The 26,313-nt window shown below is 53.1% G+C and overlaps 2 protein-coding genes and 1 long non-coding RNA gene across 5 annotated transcripts in view; 1 reads left to right on the top strand and 2 right to left on the bottom strand.

Moving 5' to 3' along the window:
- Nucleotides 1-1,868: 1,868 nt before the first annotated feature.
- RIPK3 (receptor interacting serine/threonine kinase 3) lies at nt 1,869-12,763 on the bottom strand. 2 transcript variants are annotated; one of them, XM_025194377.1, is made up of 12 exons: nt 12,598-12,763; nt 11,955-12,111; nt 11,455-11,791; nt 11,142-11,302; nt 10,864-10,913; nt 7,532-7,702; nt 6,915-7,208; nt 6,202-6,275; nt 5,109-5,178; nt 3,613-3,716; nt 3,307-3,322; nt 1,869-2,291 (listed from the first exon to the last, which is right to left on the bottom strand). In XM_025194377.1, exons 2-12 carry the CDS (start codon nt 12,101-12,103, stop codon nt 2,188-2,190), a joined length of 1,530 nt encoding a protein of 509 aa, XP_025050162.1. In that variant the 5' UTR covers nt 12,104-12,111; nt 12,598-12,763; the 3' UTR covers nt 1,869-2,187. The 2 variants fall into 2 exon arrangements, with proteins under 2 accessions (XP_025050162.1, XP_025050163.1); XM_025194378.1 differs by lacking the exon at nt 11,955-12,111.
- The window catches only part of NFATC4 (nuclear factor of activated T cells 4), a 19,676-nt gene continuing 1,021 nt past the window's right edge, over nt 7,659-26,313 (top strand). Inside the window, exons 1-9 of one of the 2 annotated variants that reach the window (XM_014526902.2) lie at nt 7,659-7,755; nt 10,753-10,847; nt 17,631-18,552; nt 19,706-19,868; nt 23,068-23,267; nt 23,839-24,011; nt 24,487-24,627; nt 24,971-25,026; nt 26,074-26,200. In XM_014526902.2, the coding sequence (XP_014382388.1) occupies nt 17,750-18,552; nt 19,706-19,868; nt 23,068-23,267; nt 23,839-24,011; nt 24,487-24,627; nt 24,971-25,026; nt 26,074-26,200 (1,663 nt within the window). In that variant the 5' untranslated portion in view covers nt 7,659-7,755; nt 10,753-10,847; nt 17,631-17,749. Of the gene's footprint in view, nt 7,756-10,752; nt 10,848-14,820; nt 15,348-17,630; nt 18,553-19,705; nt 19,869-23,067; nt 23,268-23,838; nt 24,012-24,486; nt 24,628-24,970; nt 25,027-26,073; nt 26,201-26,313 lie in introns of those variants that run through there. The other variant, XM_006037900.3, reaches the window with a different exon arrangement.
- LOC112548471 lies at nt 15,445-16,152 on the bottom strand. Its single transcript, XR_003092202.1, has 2 exons — nt 16,116-16,152; nt 15,445-15,563 (listed from the first exon to the last, which is right to left on the bottom strand). It is a non-coding gene; the product is annotated as an uncharacterized LOC112548471 (long non-coding RNA).

Here is a 26,313-nt window from a genome sequence, read left to right as displayed (position 1 = left end):
AGTGAGGAGCATGGCTGAGGAAAGCCTAAGGCTGTGGGGTAAGGGAGTATGGGTCAGGGATAAGGGGCACCAGCAGGGCTGGGGAGCAGGGGAATGTGGGTCAGGAGTGAAAGGCACTGGCCGGGCTGGGGAGAGTCCAGTGCTCAGTGGGCTTTGGGTGAGGATTGAGGGGCATGGGCTGGCTGTGTGTCCCGGTGCCAGCTTCCCACACGTCACAGGAAGGGCTTGGCTGGCAGATAAGCCCCAGCGACCTGCAGGGAGGACGGTGGAGGCTGGGGCTGGCACGAAGCAGCGGCTCCATGGTTCCTTCCTTCCTCTTGACCTGCTCCGGCTGCTCCCTGACCCGGGGCCCAGCCAAGGCATGAAGACCACACGTGCCTTCCTGTCTGGGGCGTGTGCCAAGGAGCAGCCCGACACTCTCCACACACTCCACTCCCGGGGTCTAGCCAGAGGCCCCAGCCCCAGCCCTAGACCCATTTTCTGCCAGCTGGGACAAGCAGATACTTGCTCTGCTCACTCACAGTCTGTACCTTCTTGATGTCTTTCCTTCCCATCTAAAACTCCCTTATCTCTCTTTCTTTTCCTCCAGAGATGTGGAAATTATAGAAGGGGGGGGGAGTAATATAAATAAAAGAAAGAATGCGACAGAGGAAGGATGGAGAGAGAAAGGATATCTTTGGATTGAATCGTGTACCTAATGGTTTTGGAAAAAGCAATGTTTTCTGTCTATCTATCTACCTACCATCTACCTACCTACATACCCACCTATCTCTTTCCCCCATTATCTATCTTCCTCTTTTCATCCCTTCACCCTTTCTCCCATTCTGCTTTCATGTTTTATCTCTGTATTGATCCACATTTTTATTTCATTCTGTATCTGGCTGCCTTTCCTGGTTTTCTCCTTCATGTTTGATTTCCTTCCTCCTATCTTGTGCCGTCTTTTTTTGTTTTTGGATCCATCCAACTCTCCATCTTCATACACGATCCTCATACACATCCCCTCTCTCTCAGCCTGCCTGCCCCTTCTCCTCCCCTCCCCTCCCTTCTCTAGGGTTCTTCCACCTCCCTTGTGTTTTCTTGCTCCTCTCCTCTCCCCTCCCCAGTCTGAAGACAAACAAGATACTGACCTTGTCTGTCCCCTTGGGGCTGAGCCCTTCTCTGGGCTCCCACTAACCCAGTTCCCCCCAAGCCTTACCCCCCCTTCCGTTGGCTCTGAGTAGGGAGGTGGCCCCCAGTGGTGGAATCTAGTTGGAGCAGATGCGCCAGGGGTTCCACCCAGCCAGGGTAACACCGCCTTCTTGAATTGAAGCCCGGCAAAGCCAGATGCCTCCAGCACAGCCTTCCCCTCTACACAGACACCCCCATGCTTAGTCAGCCACCCCAATTATGCAGACTGCTACGGTTCCTCCCATCTGACAGGACACTTCCCTCCCTAGCCAGGGAGACTGAAGGTTAGACATGCTATGGGTGCTACACTGTCCAGTGTAGGAGGCATTTTGTGAGGGTTGGCATGTGTGTGCGCTCAGTGTCTTCTCCTTTGCACTTCCCCAGAGAACTGTAACCCGCAGAGTGTCCAGTGGCTGGTCATCTCATTGCCTTTCTTTTTCTTTCTTTGTTCACCTTTCCATCCAACTCTACCTGTTCATTCATTTCTTCATCCGGCCATCCTTCCATCCATCCATCTTTATGTGTTAATTCATTCATCCATCCATCCTTCTCATTTCCCATCCTTCCATTTTTATCTCTTCATTCTTTCTTTCATCCATCCATCCATTCATCTTTCTCTATGCCGTTAATCCAGCTTCCTTCCTTCCTTGCTTCCTCACCCATTATGAAAGTTGTGTATTCCCCTTATGAAATACCAAATCTCTCATTACAAAGCTTGTCTCATGTATTCACATCGCTGATTCCATGTTGGTATTACAAAACCATTCCATTTAGCACAAAAGCACCATCCCCCAATGCTGGTTTTTTTACCCCTTGAAGCAGTAGAGGGGCAGGTCGGGGGGCTAGCTGGGAGTATGGTACTCTCCCAAGGGAGAGCTCTTTGTACCAAAAATAGGGCCTTTGGGGGTTCAAGGGGGCTGGCTGTTAGATATGCCAAGATGAGAAGTATGCAAACTAATGAAGGGGGCTTTGGGAGATCAACAGGTTGACCCACCCAAGGGAAGATTGCTGTAGCCTCCATCACTTCTTCTTGGGATTTTTCTTTAGCTTTTTCGTTATTTTCATGAAGTTGTCGTTTCCAATTTGGATGCCTGTGTTGTTGCCAGAGAAGAAAATGGGATTTCCTGTAAGAGAGATGGAAACAAGGAAGTGAAGAGAGACTGAGGCAGAGACCAAAGGAAAGACAGAAGAAAGGGGTCTATGGAAAGAGAAGCATACGGGGAGGATATAGGGTGGATGCAAGTGTGGATGTCTTTCCCCATTGGGAAAGATGAATCCTGATGGGTAAAGACAGACAGACAATGTACATGGCAGTGGTTCTCAACATTTTTAGACTCAAGGTACTCCTCAGAAAACGCCAACTCTTATTTTTCACTCATTTCTTGATTACAGAAAAATAACAGAGCTATTCTTTTGTTTGTAAGAGCTCAGAAAGACCACAATAGGTAAGAATATTTTGTTACACTGATTCCTATTTTAAAATTTCAGGGTTCATCTTGTGAACCATATGTAGGTATTTGCACATCTAATGGTACTAATAATCTGTGATGCTATTGAAAGGATCTCTCACCACCCTGGTTTCTGGAGATGGATGGATGGATGGATGGATGGATGGTGGGGAAGCTAAAAGTAAAGAAAGTTTGGATGGGAATAAACCAGAAGTGGGCATAATGTGGCCCACGGGCTGCATCTGGCCCACCAGGGAATTTTGTCCAGCTTTTCTCACCCAGCCCAATTACTGACACTGTTGCTGGGGAGGAGAGGTGGGGATGCTGACTCAGTCTGCAACACCTCATCAAAACTCCCTACATGGTCCACGGGCCCAATAATTGCCCACTCCTGAAATAAGCAGACAGGCTGTGTATATAGGGGTGGATGGATGCATGAAGGGGGTTATGTGGGGCTCTGTAGGTAGGGAATACTTGGGGTGCATGGGGACTGGAAGAAGAATGGAAAGAAGGCTATGCTGCCTCTGGGCCCATCTTTCTTGGGGGAAACAGAACCTTCCTTGGGAGCGACATGCTGGATCCTTAAATCTCTCCACCCCTCACAAGGAGCCCCTTCCCCCATCTTGCCAGCTGTTTCTAGTGTCCTCAAGTCCCCAGGTGAGTGGGGCAGTGGTGCCCAACCTTTGCTTACCTGAATAAACTGGCAGCTGCAACAGACCGAAGAGTGGCAGGAATGGGAGAAAGGAAGAGAGAACATGGCACAGTCAGCTTGGAGGGGAGCCCCTCTCCATATCTCTGTGTCCATCCCCCAAGCCCTAGACCCTCGCCCTGCTTTCCATCAGCCCTCTTCCACCTCACCTACAGACCCAGCCCATAGGCATCTGTTTCTCCCTGGACTCCAACTCCACCAGCCCTATAGCTGCCCCCTACATTACCTCCTTTTCCCTTTCCTTTCTTATGTACTCCTCCCTCCTCCTGGCCCAGGATACACACATACCTGGTAACTGTTAGAGCACACAACCCCTGGGTAGTAACATGGCCACTGGGTGGGGAGTTGCATTTGTGGCAGGTTGGGGTTGGAGAGAGGCCTTCCTGGATAATCTGGGGAGGAAGAACATTTTGAGTTAAACTTTCCAGAGCACTTTCTCTTTAAGGCTGGAATTTTTCACTGCCAGACCCTGTCCCTCATGGACACCTCCCCTTTAGGAAGACTTTCTCACCACCAGCCTGTCTCTTGTGGGCATTTTCCTTTTAAGAGTAGTTTATCATTGCCAGGTTCTGTCCCCACTTCCTCCCCGACCACCCTCCCACCTCCCCAGGTGGTTCTCCTTTAAGAGTACCTCTTCACTACCAACCTCTAGTCTTCATGTAGATTTCCCCTTTAACAGCAGAGTTTCTCACAGCCAAACTCTGGCCTTCATTTATTCTTAAAGGGGAATTTACTTTTAAAGGGGAATTTCTCCCTGCCAAACTGCAGACTCCATCCCTCATGGACACATCACCTTTAAGGGGGCAGTAAAGTTTCTCTGCCAGCCTCTGATCTTCATGGATGTCTTCCCTTCATAAGGATATAGGTTGTAGCCGTATTGGTCTACAGGCAAAAGGAATCAGAACTCTGGGTAGAGGTGGTATCTTTTATTAGACCAACTAGATATTTGGAAAAAAAATGTCTGCTTTTGGGCACGCTCACCTTCTTCAGGCATAGAACAATGCAAAGATTGTAAAATGTCTCCGAGGTGGAAAGGAAAATTCAAATGAAATTCATTTTCATTTCCACCTAGGATAAATTTTACAATCTTTGCATTCTCCTCTGGGCTCAGGATGAATATAAGGAAAAACATCTTCATGGTTCGTGTGACCAGACTCCCAGTAGGGCGGTGCAGGCACCTAGCCTGGGGATCTTCAAACGGAGACTAGGCACACACCTTGCTGGGGTTATTTGACTCCACCTGTCTTTCCTGCCCAGAGCAGGGGGGCTGGACTTGATGATCTCATGAGGTCCCTTCCAGACCTAAACTTCTGTGAATCTGTGAATCCTATGTCTGAAGAAGGGTGTGTGTCCTGAAAGCTTGCAAATAAAGACAAAGGGTTTTTGAACCCGAAAGCTTGCTTAATAACTATTCTCCAACCATTTGGGTTGGTCTAATAAAAGATATCAAATTCACCCAAGGAACCTTGTCTGCAAATAAAGAATTTTTTTTGCAACTATCTAGTTGGTCTAATAAAAGACATCACCTCTACCCAGAGTTCTGATTCCTTTTTCTTTTATAAAGTTTTTTTGCAGCCAGATTGCAAATGTCACTGATTTCTCTTGGTTAACAGGCTCTTAAAAGGGAGTCTCTTTCTGCTGGGCTCTGACTTCCCATCTGTACTACTGGCAAGAGACCTGCTGCCCCCTTGTGATCAAAGGTAAGTACTGCAAAAGTGGTGTATCCTAAGTAGCCTCCTGACTCCTCCACCTTTGGGCCCAGCCAGGATTTGTAAAGACAGTACCTGGAGGCTTCATATGAGTGTGAGTTATCCTCTGGCTGTCCAAACCTCCATTATTTAGTTCTTCAGTTTCCTTGAAAGAGAAAAATAAAAAAAAACAAAGTCTCATAGGATATAATTTTAGGGACTTCTCTCCTGCTGCAGGTATTTTTGGGGTGGGGAGTGTCAGGGCTGTTTATATAGAGTTCCACTACCCAGTGCTATAATGCAGCCACCTGTGGAGTCGGCTATATTGGGGGCTTGTTGTCCAGTACTGAAATACAGCCTGGCCTGGGGTGAGGCACACTCAAGCATGTTGATACAGCAGCCCCTGGGCTGGGGCACAGCCCCCAAACAACATAGGGATGGCTTTCCCAGTTCTGGCTGGGAGGGCATAGTGACTCTTAGTGAACCGCAAACACTCCTTGGTACTGGACATCCTCCCTTTACAACATGAGATTACAGGCAAACCCCACTTAACGCTGTTTTGCTTAGCGCTATTTCACTATAACACTTGTTTTACATTCATACTTGATTCCACTTAACACTCAGCGAGTTTTGTTATAACGCTCATAGGCATTGAGCAGGGAGTGTATGCTAGCACCACAGCGCATCAGTGGTACGCAGCCTTATTGTGCAATTTAGCCAGCCAGCACCCGGAGTGACTGTGGCTGTGACCGCCCCCTGCCCCCACTGCCCGGCATGGAGGGGACCAACAGCACCACCTCCATGAGCTGGCCCTGCTTTATCAGGTGCTCACATTGCTGCTGCTGAATGCCCTGGTAATGAATTATATTTATTTACATTAATTCCTATGGGAAAATGGGGTTCATTTAACACTGTTCTGCTTAACGTTTGTTTTTTTTGGGAACCAATTAAGAGCGCTAAGCAGGGGTTGCTGGTACAGGAATCGGCACCACCAGCGGAGGGATACCACCCACTTTCGGCTCCCCTGCCTTGCCCACTGAACCCTCTAATGTCTCTCTGGGCCATATGGGTCAGCACAATCTCTGATCTCCTCCCAAAAGGTCTCCTGACCTATCTAGGTCCTGACCCAGACCAACCCTGCTTAGCATAATAATCTGTATCCTACCCAAAGAAGAAGGCTGCTACTTACCTGTGATAGGATAGCACACCCGCTCTGTCCTCTCTTTAGCATTCTTTCTTCCTCAAAGCCTGGCGGTATTGCCTCTGTAGGGACACAAAGTCCCCCATCCCCTATGAGTCACTCCCACCATATTGGGGATGCCCTGTCCTCCCCCACACATTCCCCCAAAACCGTCACTGAAGGCTTTGTAGCCCCACAGGCGGGTAATTCAACCCCAGCATCCAGCTGAAGAAGTCCCATCTCTCTGACTGTGTGGGTACAGGGAAGTAGGAGTTGTTCCTGTGTGGGTACAGGAAAGGTAGGACTTCCTCTCTTGCCACCTACTTTGGGTGGGATTTACTGTGCCGGCCCTCCAGAGGTGGGACTTCCTGTGTTGCTACATGGTCAGGCAGGTCATTTCCTCCACTGCCATGCCTTGCCTGGTCACTTGGAGGTAGGCTTCCTCTCCTGCCACTCAGAAGTCATCACTTTCCATAATGCCACTACAGTATGTAGACTTCTACCCTGGCCACAGCAGAGAGGGCACTTCCTGTCCAGCCATGCTGGAGCTGGGAATTCCCCCTGCACCACTTTTGATGCAGGACTTCCTGTCCCACCCACCTCCCAGGTGGGATACTCGCTGCACTCATGTCAGACATGGGAGTCCTTTTGCAGACATGGTGGAGGTGGGATTTGCAGTTTTCATGGCCAAGGTGGGGTGGGGGCTGAAGGTAAATACTCACCATTTTCTCTGGATGGTAGTTCCTCAAAGTGAAGGCTCTGGAATTTCTCGGAGATCCCAAGGGAGGCTGCAGGCAGCAGAGAGTCATGGAGGCCTGAGCTTTCAGGAGCAGAAGCAGCACCAACACTTTCAGAAGTTTGGTAATCCTTCCCAGAATAGCTGGCAGCCGGGGCAGGACATCCAGGGTTCAGGGTGGGGGACCCTGGCTTTTTCAGCATGTCCTGGACCATGCGGACAGCTTGTGTGATGTGGGCATTGTGGTAGGAGAAGATTTTCTTTGTTTTGTCACTGCAGTCTGGATGAGAAGGAGAGGTCAGATGCCCTTAGTGCCATGCCGGTGCAAGTGAACTCCCACCTCCCCAAGGGAGCCCCTATCCTGGCCCCTGCAGCTTTCAGTGGATGCCATAGCCACTGACTGCAAGAGAAAGGCCTCCCTACTGAGTCTCCATCCTGCTCTATATAGCATAGTGCCCCATAAATCCCCTAGTATGGCAGCATAGCTCCTTTAGTATGGCTTCCCCCAGCGAGCATCCCCTTCTGGTTCCTAATCCCTGCAGCACAGTGCCCGCTAGTACTTCCTTAGGGTATCCAGGCCACCCCGTCTGCTAGGGGGCTAACCTTGAAAGGTGGGTCTCTGAGAGCATTCCTGGTCCCAGCATGACTTCATTAACTGCTTCATGTCCTCCAGGCCTGCCACACCAGTGATGGTGTCCAGCTTGGTCATGTCAGGCCTTTCTCCTTCAGGAATGCGTAGCTGGAAAAGGAAGCTCTTCCACTTAGGATGGACATCTGGGGACAGGGGAAGAGAACAGCTGCGTATTGGGAATATCCCCACACGGTGGGTAAGTGACATTGCAACCATGCTCTGATGCTTCCCTCTAGTTAAAGACTTTACTGCAGTGAAGAGACAACTGTCCCCCAGTGGTCACAGGTGACCTGCGTAGTGCCCGAAATCTGTGAACTATTCTGATGGCATAGTTAGGGAAGTTTTAGAGATGGCACAAGTGCAAGCTCCATATCATTTCAGACCTGCATGACTGTGAGTTGCCGCTACAGAGTCTGATGAGCGGAGGCGTGGAGACGGTAGGCAGGCGATAGGATGGGAGGGAGGCTTGTAGCTCTGAAGTAGCCTCCCCAGGCTTTCTGGGCCGGCTGAAACTGACCCTGGAAGGGACCTCGTGAGATGATCGGGTCCCGGCCCCCTGCTCTGATACAGAGGCTCCTTGTTCACAGTTGGGCCACTGGGGCTTGAGCCTTGGTGGCCCCACTCAGTGCGGAGTTGCCATGGCTTGTGCAGACCAGAGAGACCTGGGAAAGCTGCTTTTTCTCAGATGCTGGGGTCTGGCTGAAGATGATTTGGTGGTGACCCCACTCTTAGTGCAGACCTACAGCTTGGCTAGACCAGAGAGCAGGGCTGGATGAACCCTTTAGTAGGCCCTAGGCAAACAAACTCATGGGCCCTGGGCTGTTCGAGACCCCCCACCTCCTCCCCACCCTGGCACTGCTGCCCATGGAGAGTGTGGCTCCGAGGCATGGCAGCGGTGAGGCCAGTGGAGGGGAGGGGAAGGGAGGCAGATCGGTCCCTTTGCACCACCACCACAGAGGGGAGGACCAGGGAGGACCCCTTGCAGCTCAGGGCCCTAGGCATGTTCCTAGTTTGCCTACTCATTAATCCGGCCCTGCCGGAGAGCCCCAGGGAAGCATGTTTCCCACTGCCTTTCAGGTCTCATCGAAACTCAGTCTCCTGGCAGTGAGGCCACGTGGCCAGGGGAAGGAGGCTTCCCCAGCTCCATGGTCTCTCTGCAATTAAGCTTCTCAGAGCAGTTGCTCTCAGAGGGAAGCGGGGGGCGGGGAAGGCTACTAGAGTTTTGGAGGGTGGGGACAGGGAGAGCAGCTGAGAACTGGGCATCCTGGGGTGCTGAAAGAGTGAAAGTAAAACATTTTACCACCCTTGACCATTCAAACAATACCCTGGAACAGCACGACTAAAATGTTTCCCAGATCAACCCCGCTTTCAGTGACTTATCTTGAGAATGTTAAGAGCATACTTATGATGGATTAACATCCTTTAACAGGTGAATGTTTGCATTTTAATTGGCAGCATGCAGCCTTAAGGTAATTATTTATATAGGGATCCCCCCCGCCCCCTTCCCCCCCGTGGGACCCAGTTTGAATACTGCTGGCTAACGCCCTAAAACACCTAGCTCTTCTGGACCTCCTTGCAATACTAGCCATGTTCCTAAGAGGGTTTTCCCACAGATGTGCAGAGGGTGCCCTATTGAAACCAAAAACATTGGATCCCCCCACCCCCACATACCCGCCGCCCTCGTGGAAGGATCAGAGAATCAAACGGGGCTCAGTGGCCTCATGCCTACTTCAGATGTGACAGGAAACATGCTGCTTCACCGCCGGTAAAACCAAGGCATGGAGTAGTGATGTGATTTTCTACCTTTTGTGTCAAGAATCTGAAGCAGAGCTGTTTGTTCATTTCTTTACCTAGGTGTCTGACCCCAGCTTTCCTGCAGTGACCCATTAGAGCTCAATCCCCTTCCTGGATCCAGGCCCTGTCCTGATCCTGTCCTGGATCAGACCCCTGTCCTGATCCTCAGCCTCCCACTGCTCCACCCTGCACTGGATCCTACGTTCCTTCCAGAGCCGGGCATAGTACCCAGAAAAGGAGGCCTGGCTCCATGGAAGAGTGACCCCTAGAAAAAAACCCTGTCTGGCTCCCCCAAGCACAGTACCCCTGAGTGCTACAGTAGGTTATCTGGGTCAGCACCTCCTACTGAGCCACCAGTCAGGCGTCTCTATGCATCTTCCATCTAGCAGAGCTGGATGATCCACTGTAAGACGTATTTATCAGAAGATGCCCACACACACACACACACACACATATTTGCTCCAACGAAAATAGTCTAGAATGGGGATGAAATACATCAGATTCTATTTAATCAAATCTGAGACATTTTCAAAAAAACAGATTAAATGACCACATCCTTTTTAAGATTTTTAGGTGGAAACCACTAGCCCACTGTCCAGTTTTTTATCTAATCAAGCATCCACCTCTCTCTCTTTCTATCCCTCCATTTTCAAGTTTTATACTTTGTCCCCTGTCTATACATCTCTAAAGTTTTTTTTCCAATTTTCCACCTGTCTTTTTTGCCTATTCATCCACCCATTTCTCCATCCATGTTTTTCCACCAAACAATCCTCTTTCAACCCACATCCAGCAATGCATCCATCTGCCCATCCACCATCTCTCTGTATGTATCCACTTTTCCATCAAGCTAACCCCTCTCTCTCTCTCTCTCTCTCTCTCCATCTCTTTCCGTAACCATCCATCTCCAATAACTAATTTCCCTGTTGGCCTATAGCATCATGTCTCCCCTCTTCCCCTCTCCTTGTGCCCTGCTCTGGTGTTTATCCCAGACCCCAGGTTGCCACTAATTACTGTGCCCCAGCATGAACCTCTATGTCTTAAATCAGGGGTGTCAAACATAAGGTCGATAGGTCTGTTCTGGCCTGCAGAAATGGGTTATCAGGCCCATGGGGCTTTTCTCTTGGTAGCTGACCCACTTCTGGATTTGGCTTGCTGGGCTTCTTGCTATGGCTTCCAGAGTTGCTGTGCTAGCATGGCCACTACTTAGGGAATGAATGCTACTTCTATTCTTATCCATCACCAAATTTCTGGTTTCTGACTGTTATCTGTCATGCAAAAGGGTGGGGGGAGAGGCAGGGCTGCAGCAGCATTAACCCCTATGTGCTGCCTCAACGCTGAGTCTCCAGCAGCCAGGGCAAGAAACCCTGCGTTCAGAATCTGGCCCTTCCACTCATTTCAGTTGGACATCCTTGGCCTAGATGCATGAGCTTGCTGCCAACTGCTGGACTGACTAAGATCTGCACCTCCCCGAACAAGGCTGATTGAAAGGAAGGGGTAAGTAATGTCCCACCTGGGTATGGTTCTTCCCCAGTTAAAACAGACCAGGTGAGGATGGCGTAACTGCAAAGAGCAAAAGGCATATGAGTCAGGATGGTGCCCCTTGCTAGTGTCCCCAGCTCTATTGCCTGCAGCAAAACACCCCTTGACAAGGCCCCCTCTAAACCCCTCCCCTGAGACCCTAAACCCACTCCCTATGGCCCAGCACCCCATAGCACAACCCTGGGCCATCCTCGCATCAGCATGGTCCATCCAGCTCAGTGACAGGCAGAGGAGCTGGGCCTCCATCACCTGTATATATCTGTGGCTTGGGTTGGCTTGTAATTGATATCATCCAGAGCTTCGGGCGGCATATACTCCAGGGTCCCTCCATGATCACTTCCTTCCTCCGACCTCGCTGCCTTCAATTTGGTAGTCCCTTGCTTGAACTTGGACAAACCAAAATCTGCCAGCTGCAAGGGAAGAGCAGAAGAGAGGGGAGATCAAGGGGTAGGCAATGAGGTAGGGGGACTTTTCCCTCCAAGGGGTGCTGGCTTCAGGCTGAGGGCACTGGCTGACTGAGACAAGTGGGAAACAGGGTGGGGAATGGATAGGCCATCCTTACCCGGACACTGAGGTTTTCATCAAGGAGGACATTGCTGGGCTTGAGGTCCAGGTGGAGCAGGGGTGGTTTGAGGCCATGCAGGTAGTTCATGCCCAGTGCTACCTGATGGAGGAATTGGAAGCGCAGGGCCCAGGGCACATGCTGGATCTCCTCCTGTAGTCTGGCCAGGCTGCCATTCTCCATGTACTCCATGACAATCCCGAACTGTGAATTGGGGTCCCTGCTGGCCTGCGTCTTCAGCTCACAGAGACCAAAGAGGCGGAGGACATACAGGAAACGAGCTCTGTCCATGGCCCGGGCTTCAGCCAGGAGCTCCTCGTGGCTGTAGGGGGAATACCTGCAAGGGGAAGGAGGAGACTTCAGGTTATAGGGAGGTGGAGAAGAGGGGCAGGGGTGTGTGACAGGACAGGAGGTTCCCAGTGGGACAGAGGAGGAGGAGGAGGAAGGAGCAGGTGGGTGTGGAGAGAATAGAGATGGGGATCCCCCTCCCCCACTCTTACTGCCTCATCTCCTTGATGGCGACTCGGATGTGCCACCGCTTGTGATTGGCCAAGTAGACAGTGCCAAAGCCACCGTTGCCGATAAACTTCATATCCTCCTCCAAGTCCTCATAAGGGATCCTCTCCTGGAATTCGCTGCCATTAGCCATGGCAGCACCTGGAGGAGCAGATAGGGTGGGCCTCTCAGTCCTGACCCCTAGCCCTGGGGTCTCCCCTCACCCAGCCCTGCCAGTGCCCCTCACTCCCAACCTGCAGCCCCTGGGCCCCTGGGCTCCCCGCAGCCCTGCCAGTGCTTCTCACTGCTGATCCACATTCCCCAGCCCCAGCCCTGAGCTTCTACTAATGCCCCTCACTCTCACTGGTCCCTTGTCCCCTCATCCTGGTGGTGCCCAGGTGGTACCCTGCAGCGCCTTGCCCCCTGCCTCTGCCAAAACCCCTGGCTCCCAGTGTGCAGCCCCTGCCCTCTGAGACCTCTCACTGCCCCTTGCTCCCAACCCACAGCCCCCACCCTGCCTTGCAAATGCCCCTCACTCCTGCCCCGAAGTATCTTGCACAGCAGCTTGCTAGTGGCCCTTATTCCTGACCCCCCCCGCCCCCCTGTCCTTTCTGCCCTGAGTTCTCAAAGCACGGTACCATCCATTACCTTTGCTGCCCTATCCTTGGAGCAGAGCTTATGTGTTTCACCTCAGACTTGCAGGTCCATTCCCCTCTCCCTGCTTCATTCCCTTCTGCCCCAAGTAACTCTTTTTAGGTCAGTGCTGTGCCGGGCGCTGTAGGGCTGACTTCCTGGTGCCTAAACCCAATATCTCGGCTCATGTGACTGTGACACTGGAGGCGGAGACTAAAACTGAAAGGGAATTGAGCAGGGGGAGGGAGAAAGAGAATAAGGGAGAGAGAAAGGAATTGGTAAAGAGAGAGAGGGGTTTATGGGGTGGGTGGGTGGGTAGGGAGAGAAAGAGAGAAAGAGAGAGAGGCAGACAGCCAAACAGACTTTTTCAGTCTGTATTGTAAAAAGGTTAACAACAATCGATGTAAATGCAAGAGTACAGAGCTCCCCGGAGGGCTGGGTATAACAAACTCATCCCTCACACACCCATGACTTCCAAGGCTTGAAACTCCCTTCTGCCTCCCTAACACCCATCATGGGCTTATACCTTTAGGAGTATCTGGCCCTCTTGCACCATGCACGGTGCCTCGTTGATGTGCCTCAGTCACAGCATGAAATGCCCAAACTGAAAGGAGACACGTACCCAGACTGGGAACCACAGAAGGGACAAGGTCGCCAGCGCTAGTGGCCAGGGCTCCATGCAGCAGCCACCACTGGAAGTCACCAGTTTTCTGGGAGCTTGAACAGGGTGCTCCATAGTATGTGGGCTTGTTGTGGTGTTGCTGCTGGTAGATGCCACCTCCAGGTCATGTCAAGGCAGACACCAAGAAGGACAGTGGTGTGACCCACCCTGCCTGTCCATTCACACAGTGCCTTCCCAGACAGGAGCTCAAAACAGAGTCCGCTGTTGTTCTCATCGGATATGGGGAGGGACAGTAGGGTATCAGGCCTGCTCCACTCATTGCTGTCCTTGGCTGGGGAGGTAGACAGCAGTGGGGGGTGGAGATGGCATGTCCAATGTGATTATACATAGACAGACAGATCGATAGGCAAGCAGGCAGGCTGTTAGGGGGGTGTTTGAGGATAGATAGACCCATGGAAAAATGGATGGGAGGAGGAGGATTTGTGGAGTTGGTAGGGATTTGAGGGCGAGTTACAGTGTGTTGGGGTAGCTGGAGTTCAGCTAGAAGATAGGGAGAGCTGGGGGCTTTTGAGGGGGCTGAGAAGATCAGCTGGAGTGGGGATGGGTGTTACTGGCCTAGGGCAGGGACCCCCGGCTCTAGCTCCGAGTACAGCGGTGGTGTCATCCCACTGGGAAGGGGCAGCACCCCACAGAGCTCTCAGTGGTTCTTCTTCCATATCTAGGGCTGTGTTTGGCCCCAGTCCCTTCCTACTCATCACGTTCGTCCCTCCCCTTTGAGCTTGGGCTGGTTTCCATTAGTTTAATGGGAGCGAGTGAGGAGGGGACTGCTGTATGCTGTTTAAAAACGTCACTGACTCCAGGGTCATGGAAAAGGGAACTTGAGAGCCTTAACCCATTCTGGGCATGGAGAGCAAAGGGTGTGGGTCGGGGGGTGAAGGGCAACAGCTGGGCTGAGAAGGACAGGACTGGGGGGCAGAAGCGAAGAGCAGTAGCAGGGCTGGGGAATAGGAGGGTGCAAAATAGGAATGAGAGGCACCAGCAGGGCTGGGGGAGGCAGGGGGACTGTGGACTGGGGCACTGGTAGAGCTGGGGGAGCCCAGCACTGAAGGACAGGCATCTGTACAGGGTCAGGAGTAAGGGCTGGCAGATAGGGGATGGCTTCTGATTGATCCAAAATTCCCCTGATACCATTAAACACTTCCCCATGTCAGAGTAAAAGAGAAGAACCCATTCCAGTAGCAGAAATAAATCCACCCTGGCGTTTCTTTATAGCCAGCCTGATTATGGCACGAACAGGAGGGAGTCACTTGGACTCCTTTGAACTGATTTGTAATGGCAGAAGTTGGAGCAAAAACCATGAGTAAATTTTTCTCCTGGACTGGAATGGCCTAGAAATGGGTCCTTCTAGGGTAGGAGCAAAGACCTTATTCCACACCCCTTGAGCCAGCCAGTCTGCTGCCCTGGGGACAAATGGAGCGCCCCTAGAGCGGGGGGCCTATCAATATTTTACCCCACAAACACATTTAAATGAGAGATCCTGTTTCTTTAAATCTCCAGCTGGGAGATTCTCCAAACCCAAATGAAATCTATTGGGGGATGGAAGGGGGGGTGGGGTGGGGGTGTTCCTGGGCAGCTGTCCAATCAGCACCAGGGAAACTATTCCATCAGAGAGAGAGATGGAGGGAAAATGGGGCATGGCTAATTTTCTTTCCCCTCCCCCCATCTCATTCAGTGTTTTTATGGGGCGGGCCTAAAATTTTTGTGGGCGGAGGGGGCGTGGCTGGGAATCTCCAGTGGGCAAATGGGAAGGAGAGGCAGGGGAGATGGGGGCGTGGCTTGATGGGTGGGAAAAAAAAGTTTGGGAGAAGTTTTTATAGTAAAAGGGGAGAAAAAAATTGAGGCTGAGCAAGGGAAGGAGAGAAAGGAGGAGTGGAAGAAGGGGGTGAGGGTCACTGTGGGACACCTTTTAGTGTTCCCCCATCACAGCCCACCCTAGTGACCCCCACCACACACACACCCCACCCCAGCCATCTGCCATCCTCTCCCATGGGGGCAGCCAGCTGCGAGGACGAGGACCTGGAGTTCAAGCTGATTTTCGGGGAGGAGGACAAGGAGCCTGTGAGGATGGGGGTGTCGCTGGAAGGTGAGGGGTGGGCTATTTTGGGGGGACTGCTCTTAAAGGGTCATGGAAAGGGACAGCGGGGGGGATTTTTCTTCTTCTTCTTCCTTTTTTTTTTTTCCCATCAGTCGAGGAGCATGGAAAGTTTTGTCCTATTAAGGATGAAGGGAGGGAGGCTGCATCTCTTCCGCTGGGGGCTCTGTCTCCATCCCTCCATCCCAGGGGACATCCCTGGGCATCCTTAGGACAATAATAATAACAGTATTAAAAATGATGATGAAGATCATGGTAACGAGGTGTGTGTGGGAGAGTCTGTGATGCCTGCATGTGTGTGTCTGTGATTGTGTGTGTGTGTGTGTGTAATTCCAAGTAGTGTGTATGCACTAATTCTTGTTTGAGATTTTCAGCACATGTAAGGTACATCCGTGTGTATGTATGTCCATATGTGTTTTCCTGATATCCCTGTGTTCTTAATGTCCCTGTGTGTGTGTGCATATAGAACATCCCTGTTTGTGTGCAAAACTGCTGTGTGTGATCCCTGTGCATGTGTACACAAGAGCCTTAGGGTGTCACATACCTATGCATGTATGTATGCGTGTGCCTGAGACCCCATATATGCAAGCTATCCATACATGTGCATATGTGTGAAATCCATGTTTGTATGTTTGCTTTCCATATTGGTGAGATCCTGTGTGCAAGAGTCCATGTGTGTGTGCACATGCACACACAATTCCTGTATGCGAGAGCCCTATATGTGCAAGGGGCCATGTGCATCTGTGTGTGCATACCCACCTCATTCCTTTGGTGTCATCTCCTCCCCCTCCATGGCACATCTTGCGCTGTGGGAACACATGCCTCATGGGAGCGTAGCACCAGGATCCCCACTGGGCCAGAAGCCAGGTGCTTTTCCTCTCCCATTCAATGCCCAGAATTGCCTCACCCCCTCATTTGGGCCACTGCTGTTGGGAAGCTCACAGCCCCAAATTCCTCCCCCTACTCCCGCATGGTAGGAAGCTTGGAACTCGGCAGAGGAGACATATCTTGGTTACCTCCCATCTTAAGCATATGCCTGTCTGGTCAAAGGTGAGAGAAAGGGTGTGTATGGATGTCCTGCACTCTCACCTGACCCCTGTGGCTCTGCTGGGACCAGGCCATGGGACAGGGCCTGGGGCAGGAGCAGGGCAGTCGGTGACATGCGGTTTTAACCTGTAGAATCCAATGTCCCACCCTCTCCCACCGCCCCAAAATAGCCCTCCCCACCCCATTCCTGGCCTGGTGCCCTATGTTCCCATGGCCACCGTGGGGCCCTGCCAGCAGAGGAGAATGTGCCTTTAATTGGGTTCAGATGTCTCCCCCCAGAGCCCTCCTCACAAGCTTTCCTACCCCCCCATCCAAAGACGGGTTGTTTGACCCACTGCAAAGGGTGGAGCCTATTCTGAGGCCCAGGAGCTGCTGCCAAGTTCATGAGAAGGTTTCCAGACCCCATTGCCTGCCAGTGCTGCCAGATCCCCAATCCCTTGGCAAGCAGGGGAGAACTGTAGGACCTGGGATCCCGTGCAGAGCCTGGCTTCATTTAGCAGGGCGGCGCTGTGGGGGCTGTGGGGCAGGAGCGCTGGCTGCAGGGGAGGTTCCTCCCCTGGGTCCCCCATCCTGGTGCCGGCAGCCTCCTGCTGAGGGAGTGGATGATGAAAGGGGCAGAGAAAGGGCTTTAAATTAGAAGCAGGTGTTTCTCAGTGCTGCAAATTGGTACAGATCAAGTTACTTTGCGTCTCTCCAAATATTTGTTTCTTTGGGGAGAAGAATTTTCCTGCCCGTGGTTTCTGGAGCAGACGGCTCTGCCCGCAAGACTCTTGCCCCTCTCCCCTCGGAAATGCCTCAGTCCAGGACTCGAACTTGGCACCTCCCAGGACACTTTCTAGTCCACTTCAAACAGAGTGGGTGGGGGGGATGGGGATGAGGATGGGAAGCCTCTACGCACCAGGAGACTTTTAGCCTACATTAGATTTTACCTGTGTCCCCAAGGGAGAGAATGACACGCTGAACAGTATGCGCACGCATCTGTGTGTGCTTGCATGCATGTGCCCATCTGTCCTGCACCCCTGCTGGTGGAGACAGGCAAACTTGTATGTATATGTGTGTTGCTGGCTGGAGGGGATAGACCCTCACCTGTATGCATGTGTGCTTGTGTGCATGGGTGTCCTTCCTGCCCCTTGCTGGAGGAAAAAGGGCCTGAATGTGTGTTTGTGCGAGTCTGTCAACACAACCTTCACTATGTCATCTCTTACCTGTTGCCCTCTCTCCTTGTAGATCTGGATGCCGAAGACCTCCCTGCTTGCTGCACCCTGGGGCTGGGAGACCCCCCAGCCTATGCCTCCCCGCTGGGCATCCCTTGCCCACCTCGCCCAGGAGGGGGTCCCCGGGCTGGCATGCACTCCCCTCCACCCCGCCCTGCACGGGATGACACCTTCGAGAGCCAGCCTGCCCGGCGGGTCCGCCTTGGGGGCAGCTCCCGCGTGCTGGAGTGCCCCAGCATCCAGATCACCACCATCTCCCCAGGCGGTGGAGGGGACTGGGACTGCTCCCCCCGTGACTACCTCTCCCTGGAAGCCTATGGGACGTACCGCGAGGCCCCCCTAGCCTCCGGCTTCTTCACCCCCAGTCCTGCCAGCAGCGGGAGTGCCTCCCCCTGGAGCTTCTTCTCTGACGATGACTGCTCCGCTGGTGACGATGTTGAACGGGAGCTGAATGAAGCAGCAGCCAGATTTGCCCTCAGCTCACCCTGTGGCTCACCCAAGCCCTGGGCCAGCATGGAGGATCCCTGGCCACTCTACACCGGGGCCCGTGGGGCAGAGGATGCCTGGCTGGCCCTGCCCCCACGGCCTACTTCTCCCTGCGGCAAGCGGCGCTACTCCAGCTCAGAGACCCATTCATCCACCTCGCCCTGCCTCTCTCGTCGTGGGAGCTTGGGGGATGAGGGCACAGCAGAAGTAGCGGATGGGGCTGGTGGGGAGGATGCACCCGGGCAGCGCCCACCGGAAAGCATCCCCCAGAAGGCACGCAAGACCTCCACTGAGCAGACGGTGGCACTGACACGGAAGGAGGAGGGAGGATGTAATGGGGAGGAGCCGGGATTTGGGGGCCCCCGGAAGGAAGGGATGGATTATCTGGCTGTGCCCTCCCCTTTGGGCTGGTCCAAGGCGCGGATCGCTGGACACAGCCCCATCTTCAGGTACTGCATCACCATGGGGACAGATAGGGAATGGCGCCTTCTACAGCGTAGTCATCCCTCCCCAATGCTTACCCCCTATACAAACCAGCCACCCCCTGCACAGTGGGGCATGATGGTTGTGGCACCCCCTATAGGAAAAATGCCTTGCACCCCACTCCCAACCCAAACTATCCTTCCTTGGCTCTGAGGCTGGCACTCCCTAAAGAAAGTTCCCCACCCCCTAAGCCAGACAGTGCCTCCTGCCCTGGGGCTGGCAGACCATGGAGAGGAAAAACCCCTGCCCTGCTCCCCATCTCACCCCCCTGGGCCAGCCAGCCCCATCTTGCCAGCGGTTGCCTGGGCCTTTGCCTCAACTGCCAAGGCCTCCTTTGTATAATAACAAGCTGTCAAGCCAGCCCCACGTCAGACGCGCCGGTGTCTTGAATTACAGATCCCAGACCCTGGCTCCGCACGCACATGGGGAGCTGGCATAAACACCGCTCCCAGCTTTGCTGAGCGTACCTCTGACGAGAAAATGGGGCTGGAAAATGTCTGCGGTCTGGCCTGAGCGGGGAGAAACCCCTCCTGTCTGTGCCCCTATGCAGCATGCCCTCCATGCCTCACCCCTGCAATACCCCTTGCAGCACAGCACCCCGTACTGACTCCCTATACTGCTGTTTACAACACAGTGCCCCCTACTAGTTCTCCTACCTGCAGCACGGCTCCTCTCATGCTGAGTTGCCACTCCACTCCTTGCAGCCTGGTGCCCCTGACTGATTCCTGATCCCTTACTTCACCCCTTGCCCTCTTGCATACAGCATGCCCCCTGCTCCTCCTTTCCCTGCTCTTTGTAGTATGGCATCCCCTACTTCACCCCTCCAACACACCTCTCCTTCCAGCATGGCTTGCCCTACTAGCCCCCTCAACCTGCCACTTCCAGAATAGCACAGCCTTTGATTCTCCCCCCACTGCAACAGGTCCTGCTACTGAGTCCCTGCCCCACATCCTATATTGTAGCACACAATATATGTGCCACATATTCAGGCCCCTGGTCATGTTCCCTGCAGCACAGTCCTGTGCCCCCTAACCAGCTCCCCCACCCCTCTGCCTGCAGCATGGTGCCCCTTCAGGACAGAGTGCCTTGGAGACACGTCTTCTCTGATCTGCCCCTTAGGTCGTCAGCTCTTCCTCCCCTGGACTGGCCCCTGCCCAGCCAGTACGAGCAGTATGAGCTGAAGATTGAAGTCCAGCCGCGAAGCCACCACCGTGCCCATTATGAGACTGAGGGTAGCCGGGGGGCAGTGAAGGCCGCCCCAGGGGGGCACCCTGTGGTGAAGGTAGCTGGAGGGGCAGGAAGGGCTGGTGTGGGAAGGCTCCCCTCTCTTTGGGTCTGCTGTGGGAGTGGAAGGAGAGGATGTGCCAGGGAGGTACAAGAGGCTGGATATCTGCCCACCCCCATCCCACCCCAAGGACTGCACTCATGAATATGGACAGGGGTGTCCCAGGAGTTATTGAGTAACATTTGACATTTGCAAGGCCAGGCACAGGTGGGGAGGAATGGGTTTGGGGGAAAAGTCCATCTGTTCCACTGTTGGGTTTGATCGCTTGTCTGTTCTCTATCTCCCCTTTCATCTCTCTGTCTCTTGTCTGTCTGTCCCCTCACTACCGCTCCCTCTGCCCCCTTTCTCTGATCTTCCATTTGTTCTTTCACTATCAAGCTTCTTCCTTCCTTGGGATCCCCACCTCCCATGCCTATGGTTGGTTGGGCTGGGCTATAGAGCCCTATTTGGGCCACCCTGTGATGAAATCCAGAAAACTCAGTGTGGGAGGATGTATGTATGCACATGTAGGGGCATATGTGTAGTGGGTATTTGGTTTGGGTGAACTTGGCAAGGGGGTGGGCCGTGTACATGTGTCTTGTTCTCTAGGTGTATATTGGTTGGGAGGATTGTGTGTGTGTGTATCTAAACAGAATCTGGGTTGGCTTTGCTGGGGTGGGAAGCAGTGTGTGCATGTGCTTGTGTGTGCCTGGGCTGGATATGCCGGGAAGGGGACATATATGTACATGTGAATGCATGCCTGTGTTAGTGTTTTTGTGTGTGCGATGGTTGGAGGGAATCAGTCTGTGTGAATGTCATGATCTGTGTGCGTCTCAACAGAGGAGCTGGGTAGGATTGTGAGGGGAGGGGTTATGTGGGCATGCATGTGTCAAAGGTATGTAGGTTGGGACATTGGGTGGGGGTCAGTCTGTATGTGTGTGCACATGGGTATTGTTTGTGTGTAGAGGAAATACGGGTTGGTGTATGGTGCAGGGGGAAGGGGCAGGGGTTTATCCATGAGCAGTTGTGTGCATGTATGTGTGTCTGCAGGGGTCTGGGTTGGACTAGTGGAGGGATACTGGGGGCATGAGGATCAGCCTGTGCATGTCGTGTTGTGTGCATGGGTACCTCATCTACCTCCCTACTAGATACTGCCCCTCCCCCTGCAGTCCAACTGTAGCCAGGGCTGCAGCAGGCAGCGGAGGAGGGATCCTGGGAGTCTACATGGGAGCAGGGGTGTCCTTTCCCACGCTCCAGCACAGAGACTGGCCTGCACACACACACCACACACACATACACACAGAGCTCAAGGCGCATGCACACATGCACAGACAGCCCCTGTAATCTGCAAATGCACATGTATGCACGCATACACACACACACAAACACCACCCAAGATGCAAACACACATGCATGTGTGTCCCAAAGTGTCCATGCATGCACATATAAACATGCATATACAGACTCCAAACACACACACAGACCACAGGGCTCTGCTCCTCCAGCAAAGGGCAACAGGAATACGTGCATGCACATACACACACTTGGGGATGGAGATCTGTGGGGGATGGGGTCATGTCTATGGGGATGGGAGCAGTCTATATGTGGGTTGGAATGTTGTTTGTGTGTGGAGATGTTTGGGGAGGATGCATACGTGTTTTTGGGCACGTGGAGTGGGTTCATTGTTTGCATATGTGTGCATGTGGTTGGTGGGGGTGGAGTAGAATATTTGTGTGGAGTGGGTGGGATTGTGTGTGCATGTGCACAGTGGTGGGATTATGCATGTTTTCTGTGTGTGCATAGAGTGGCTGGGAATAGGGGTGTGTGTATGATTCCATATATGAAATGAGAAGGTGTATATATGTAGTTGTGTTTGTGCATGGTGGGATAGGCTTATGTAAATGTGGGTAATGGGAGGTGTTGCCCATGTGTGCTTATCTAGTGGGCAGGGGTGGTGTGTTGGTATGGATCAGGGCTAAAAACACATCTCTATGGAGCCAGAGTTTGTGTACATGGTGTAGTCACAGTTGTGCATGTGTTTAGTAAGTATGTAGAGTTGTGTGCACATGTGTACTGAGTGTAATGAGTGGGAACTGATTTGTGGGTGTAATGAGTTTGTGTGTAATAAGTGGGGATGGAGTTGTGGGTGTGCAGCAGTAGGTGGGGGTGTTGATTTAGGAGGTAGGGTCATATGCATGTGTGCATGTGTGCATAGTAGGTGTGGTTGTGCAAGTGTTTTTAGTAGGTAAGGTTGTGTGTGCATGTGCATGTAGGACCTGGAGTCCTTCTTGGCAGGCTCCTTCCATCTTGTGTGCGGGTGGGGGGGAGGGGAGGAAGGAGGGGGAACCACTCATCCCCACTGCCCCCCTCTGCCCCCGCCTGCCCAGAATATTCCATTTCGCACAACCCAAAGGGAGGTGAAGCAAAAGGGTTATTTTTCCTCCCTGTTATTCCTTCCCTTGCTCCAATTGAGTCCAGCTGTGCATCCTAGCCACTGATCAAAAACATCTGGGCTGGCCCTGGGGCCAGACCACCGAACCACTGACGTCGCCCCGCCCTGGCTGGGCCGGGCCAGCCGCCAGGCTCCGGGGTGTGTGTCAGGGGCCAGACACGCAATGCGGCTATGCTCCAACCCAAGTGCTCTTAAGGGAGAGAAACTGAGTCACGCAAGGCTCCTGCATTGCTCCCCCGTTACAGTTTTTCTCCTTGGAATAAGGCAAACCCAACACCCCCAAAGCGAAAGGAATCCAGTCCAGGATTTCCCTGGGTTTTTCTTCCCATTCCTTGCCCTCATTCCATGGTTAACCCAATTTGAGTTTTGCCTGCCCCCGTTCTTGTTCTCCTTTGGGGAACCAATCCAGGTTTTCCCTGCACGCCCTCTCCCTGCAATGGATTATCTAATCCAGGCCTGCCATGTGCTTTACTATTCCCAAAGGACTGTTCCCTTTACTACAATGAGAGAAGATTGGATGAGAGGCCAATCTCTAGGTGAGGTATTCCCTTCACTGACCCCGCTCAAAAAATGGGTGGGGGGATCCAGTCCACATTTTTCCTACCTCTCCCACTTCCTTTGGGGAAATCCAGCCTAGGATTTCCAGGCCACCCTCTCATTGGAATAACCAGGATAGTAGATCCCAGGGGGAGCAGATCAGACTCCATTGGCAAATGGATCCTGACCTGGGTCCTCTCTTCCATTTCCAACCCCCTGCTGTAACAGCTCCTGGGCTACGATGAGAAGCCGCTGACCCTGCAGATGTTCATTGGGACAGCTGACGAGCGCAACCTGCGGCCCCACGCCTTCTACCAGGTCCATCGGATCACTGGCAAGATGGTGGCTACCGCCAGCTATGAGACTATTGTCAACAGCACCAAGGTGCTTGAAATGTCCTTGCTCCCCGAGAACAACATGGCTGCCAAGTGAGTCCTGGGGAGTGGGCGCCTTTGGGGTTTTCTCCCTATGCCTGAGTCCATTTCTGTGGAGGAATGAGATCCGGTTCTTGGTTTAGTACCTATGTGGAGATGGTGGCATGATGCTCCCATCCCCATGAACATAACCCTATCCCCAACACATCCCCATCCCCAGATTTTTACCCATTTTGGGCGTAGGAGGTATGGCACCCAGAGTCCAATCTGGGAGTGGGGAGGGCACATAAGCCTGATGCCAAGTTTTCCGTACTACTTTCTCCATCACAAAAATTACAGTCCCAGATCCACATGGTTGGGGCCATAATCCAGTACCAGGGAAAAGCTAGGATTTCTGTCCCTCCAAGGTGGGGCCCACAGCAGAGTCCATCCTGGGTTTTTGCCCCAGATAAGTGACTTAGTAGCTCCAATCCACATTCCAGCTCCAGGATTTCCAGGGGCTGGGGGTGGTAAATGGCAAAGGGTAAATGGAATCTCCAAGGTGAGGGGTAAATTAGCAAAGGGTAAATGAGGACTCTCCCGTTCCAGTGACTACCCCCTCACTGCCCATTTACCCCTACCCCAGCATTGACTGCGCAGGGATCCTGAAGCTGCGTAACTCAGACATTGAGCTGCGGAAGGGCGAGACGGATATTGGACGGAAGAATACGAGGGTCCGGCTAGTCTTCCGGGTCCATGTGCCCCAGGGCAATGGCAAGGTGGTGTCCATCCAGGTGGCCTCAGTCCCCATCGAGTGCTGTGAGTGCACTGCTATTAGGGGGATGCTGTGGGCATGTTCCCCTGAGGAGCGTGCTGGGAGACGGGAGGTGAGATGGCCCATGGTGGCAGCAGGGTGTATGAAGCGGGCACCCCTTAGGGATCATGCTGCAGAGTGCCTAGTTTCGTGGGGGAAGCCCTGTGGTGGGTGAGGTGGGTACATTATGATTATGGCATCCCTGGGGGCATGCCCAGGGGTCATGGAGCCAGGTCCCCATATGGCACTCTACTAGGAGTGGGCAGTTTTGCAAGGACCTATAGAGCCAGTATCCCCAATGAGGTAGTCTGTGGATGGATCTCTGGGCTTAGTACTAGGGGCTGGTCCCACTAGGTGTGCCGTGGGTCCCTGCGGGTATTTCCCTTGAGTGCTGCTAGGGTAGGGACTTGGACCTGATAGGAGCTGTGGGGAGGGTAGCAATGCTATTGGGCTGGGCCTCAGACTGCCTCTTACCCCCAGCCCAGCGCTCGGCTCAGGAGCTGCCCCAGGTGGAGAGCTGCAGCATCAGCGCAGGATCAGTGCGTGGTGGAGAAGAAATGGTGCTGGCTGGTGCCAACTTCCTGCCTGACTCTAAGGTCATCTTCATTGAGAGGGGTCCTGGTGAGTGATCCACCCCATGTAACCCCCATGCACCTCCCTGATCCCATCATCTACTCCCTATACCCTAGAGATACCCCAGGACCTCTTTGTCCTCCCCCTCCCTGCGCGATAGGCAGACCTCATCAGTCCCTGCCTCAGTTATCCCGAGACCTCCATGCTCCCTATTCTCCCATCACCACCTCATAGCTCCCTCCACAGTTTCTTGCCTCCACCAACCCCTTTCCCAGGGAATCCCCCTCCTCTCTCTCCAACACCCCTCCCTGTTTCCCCACCTCATCTGTCCTCCCCCATCTCTGAGGCTCCGCCCCTTGGTGGCCTCTGATCCAATCTCCTCTGGTTGCAGATGGGAAGCTCCAATGGGAAGAGGAGGCTTGCATCAATCGGCTCAAGAGCAATGAGGTAAGGAAAAGATGGGTTGGAGCCTCTTGAGAGTGGGTGGAGGCAAAGGGATCCTGGACTGGATTCACCCATGCTGGATCTGGTTTTGGAGCCACCTGGGGAAAAAGTGTGGATAGGCAGAAATCCTGGACTAACTTCACTTAGGGGCCATCATGGGGGAAGTCCTGGACTGACCTAATGTAGGGCGAAGTGGGCAGATGGAGGAAGCTTCTGGACCAGATACCCCTAGGGCAGAGCTTTCCAAACTGTGTGCCGCGACACATTAGTGTGTCGGCGGCAGTGTGTAGGTGTGTCGCGCGAAATGCAGAAAATTTTGCGGAAGGGCACCACGGAGCTCCCTTACTCACGTCTGCTTCCCTTGGCCCCTCCCCCGGAACTGAATTACTGTGTCGTGAAATGATGCATGTCGCAAAAGTGTGTCACCAACATGAAAAGTTTGGAAAGCTCTGCCCTAGAGGAATAGAGGTGGGAGTTGGGGAAGTCTCAGCCTGATTCCACCTAGTGGAAACAGAGCTATTTGGTGGGAAATCCAGGCCTGTGTTCATGCATGCATGCATGCAGGGGTGAGATAATGCGAGCCTTGAACTTCCTCCTAAAAGAGGGCAGGGGTGTGGTGCAAGGGCAAAGAAAATCCCAGCCCAGTTCCACCTAGCCTGGGTAGTGCCTGGGCCAGGGGTGGGGGAATTCCTGGGCTGGCCTGGGGGGAAGTGGGCAGAGACTCAAGAAATCTTGGACTGGGGCTCTAGACACCCTGCAATGGTAATGAAGAAATCCTGGGCTGGATTCCCCCTAGGTTGAAGCGAGTGTGGCTAGCAGAAATGCTGGGCTGGATCAGTTTGGTGGGAGTGGGGTTGAGACAGGAGAAAGTCCATATTGAATCTATCCAAAGTAGTGGTGTGAGGGTAGTGGAAATCCTGCCATGGATCCACTCCTGAAGGAACAGAATGGATAGAAGGGAAAATCTGGACAGGATCTCTCTGGATCTGGGTCCCTCAAGTGAACTGCCTTTTTAGGTGCTCCCCAGACACTCTTCTCTTCTCCCACTAGACCACGCTGACCCTCACGGTCCCCGAGTACAACAATACCCGGGTGTCCCGTCCTGTCCAGGCCTATTTCTACGTCTCCAATGGGCGTCGGAAACGCAGCCCCACCCAGTCCTTCAAGTACCTGCCCAGTGAGTGTGTTGGGGGACATGGGGATGGTAGGAGGGAGGGGAGAGAAGGATAGGGGCAGGAGACATGGGTGTGGGGGAGGGAAGAGGGGCTGCCTTCAGGCGGCGGCGGGGGG

The sequence above is a fragment of the Alligator sinensis genome, unplaced genomic scaffold (assembly GCF_000455745.1).
Source record: "Alligator sinensis unplaced genomic scaffold, ASM45574v1 scaffold25_1, whole genome shotgun sequence".
Lineage (NCBI taxonomy): Eukaryota > Metazoa > Chordata > Crocodylia > Alligatoridae > Alligator > Alligator sinensis.
The sequence above is the reverse complement of the archived record's forward strand: the minus strand, read 5'-3'. Positions and strand labels throughout refer to the sequence as shown.

Excerpts from the sequence above, each read along its gene's own strand:
- RIPK3 (XM_025194377.1), bottom strand. The coding sequence starts at position 12,103 with ATGGCTAATGGCAGCGAATTCCAGGAGAGGATCCCTTATGAGGACTTG. Across the intron at positions 7,703-10,863 it reads TGGGGAAGAACCATACCCAG|ATGTCCATCCTAAGTGGAAG; the intron begins GTGGGACATTAC and ends CCCTGTCCCCAG. Across the intron at positions 6,276-6,914 it reads ACTACCATCCAGAGAAAATG|AGGCAATACCGCCAGGCTTT; the intron begins GTGAGTATTTAC and ends GTGTCCCTACAG.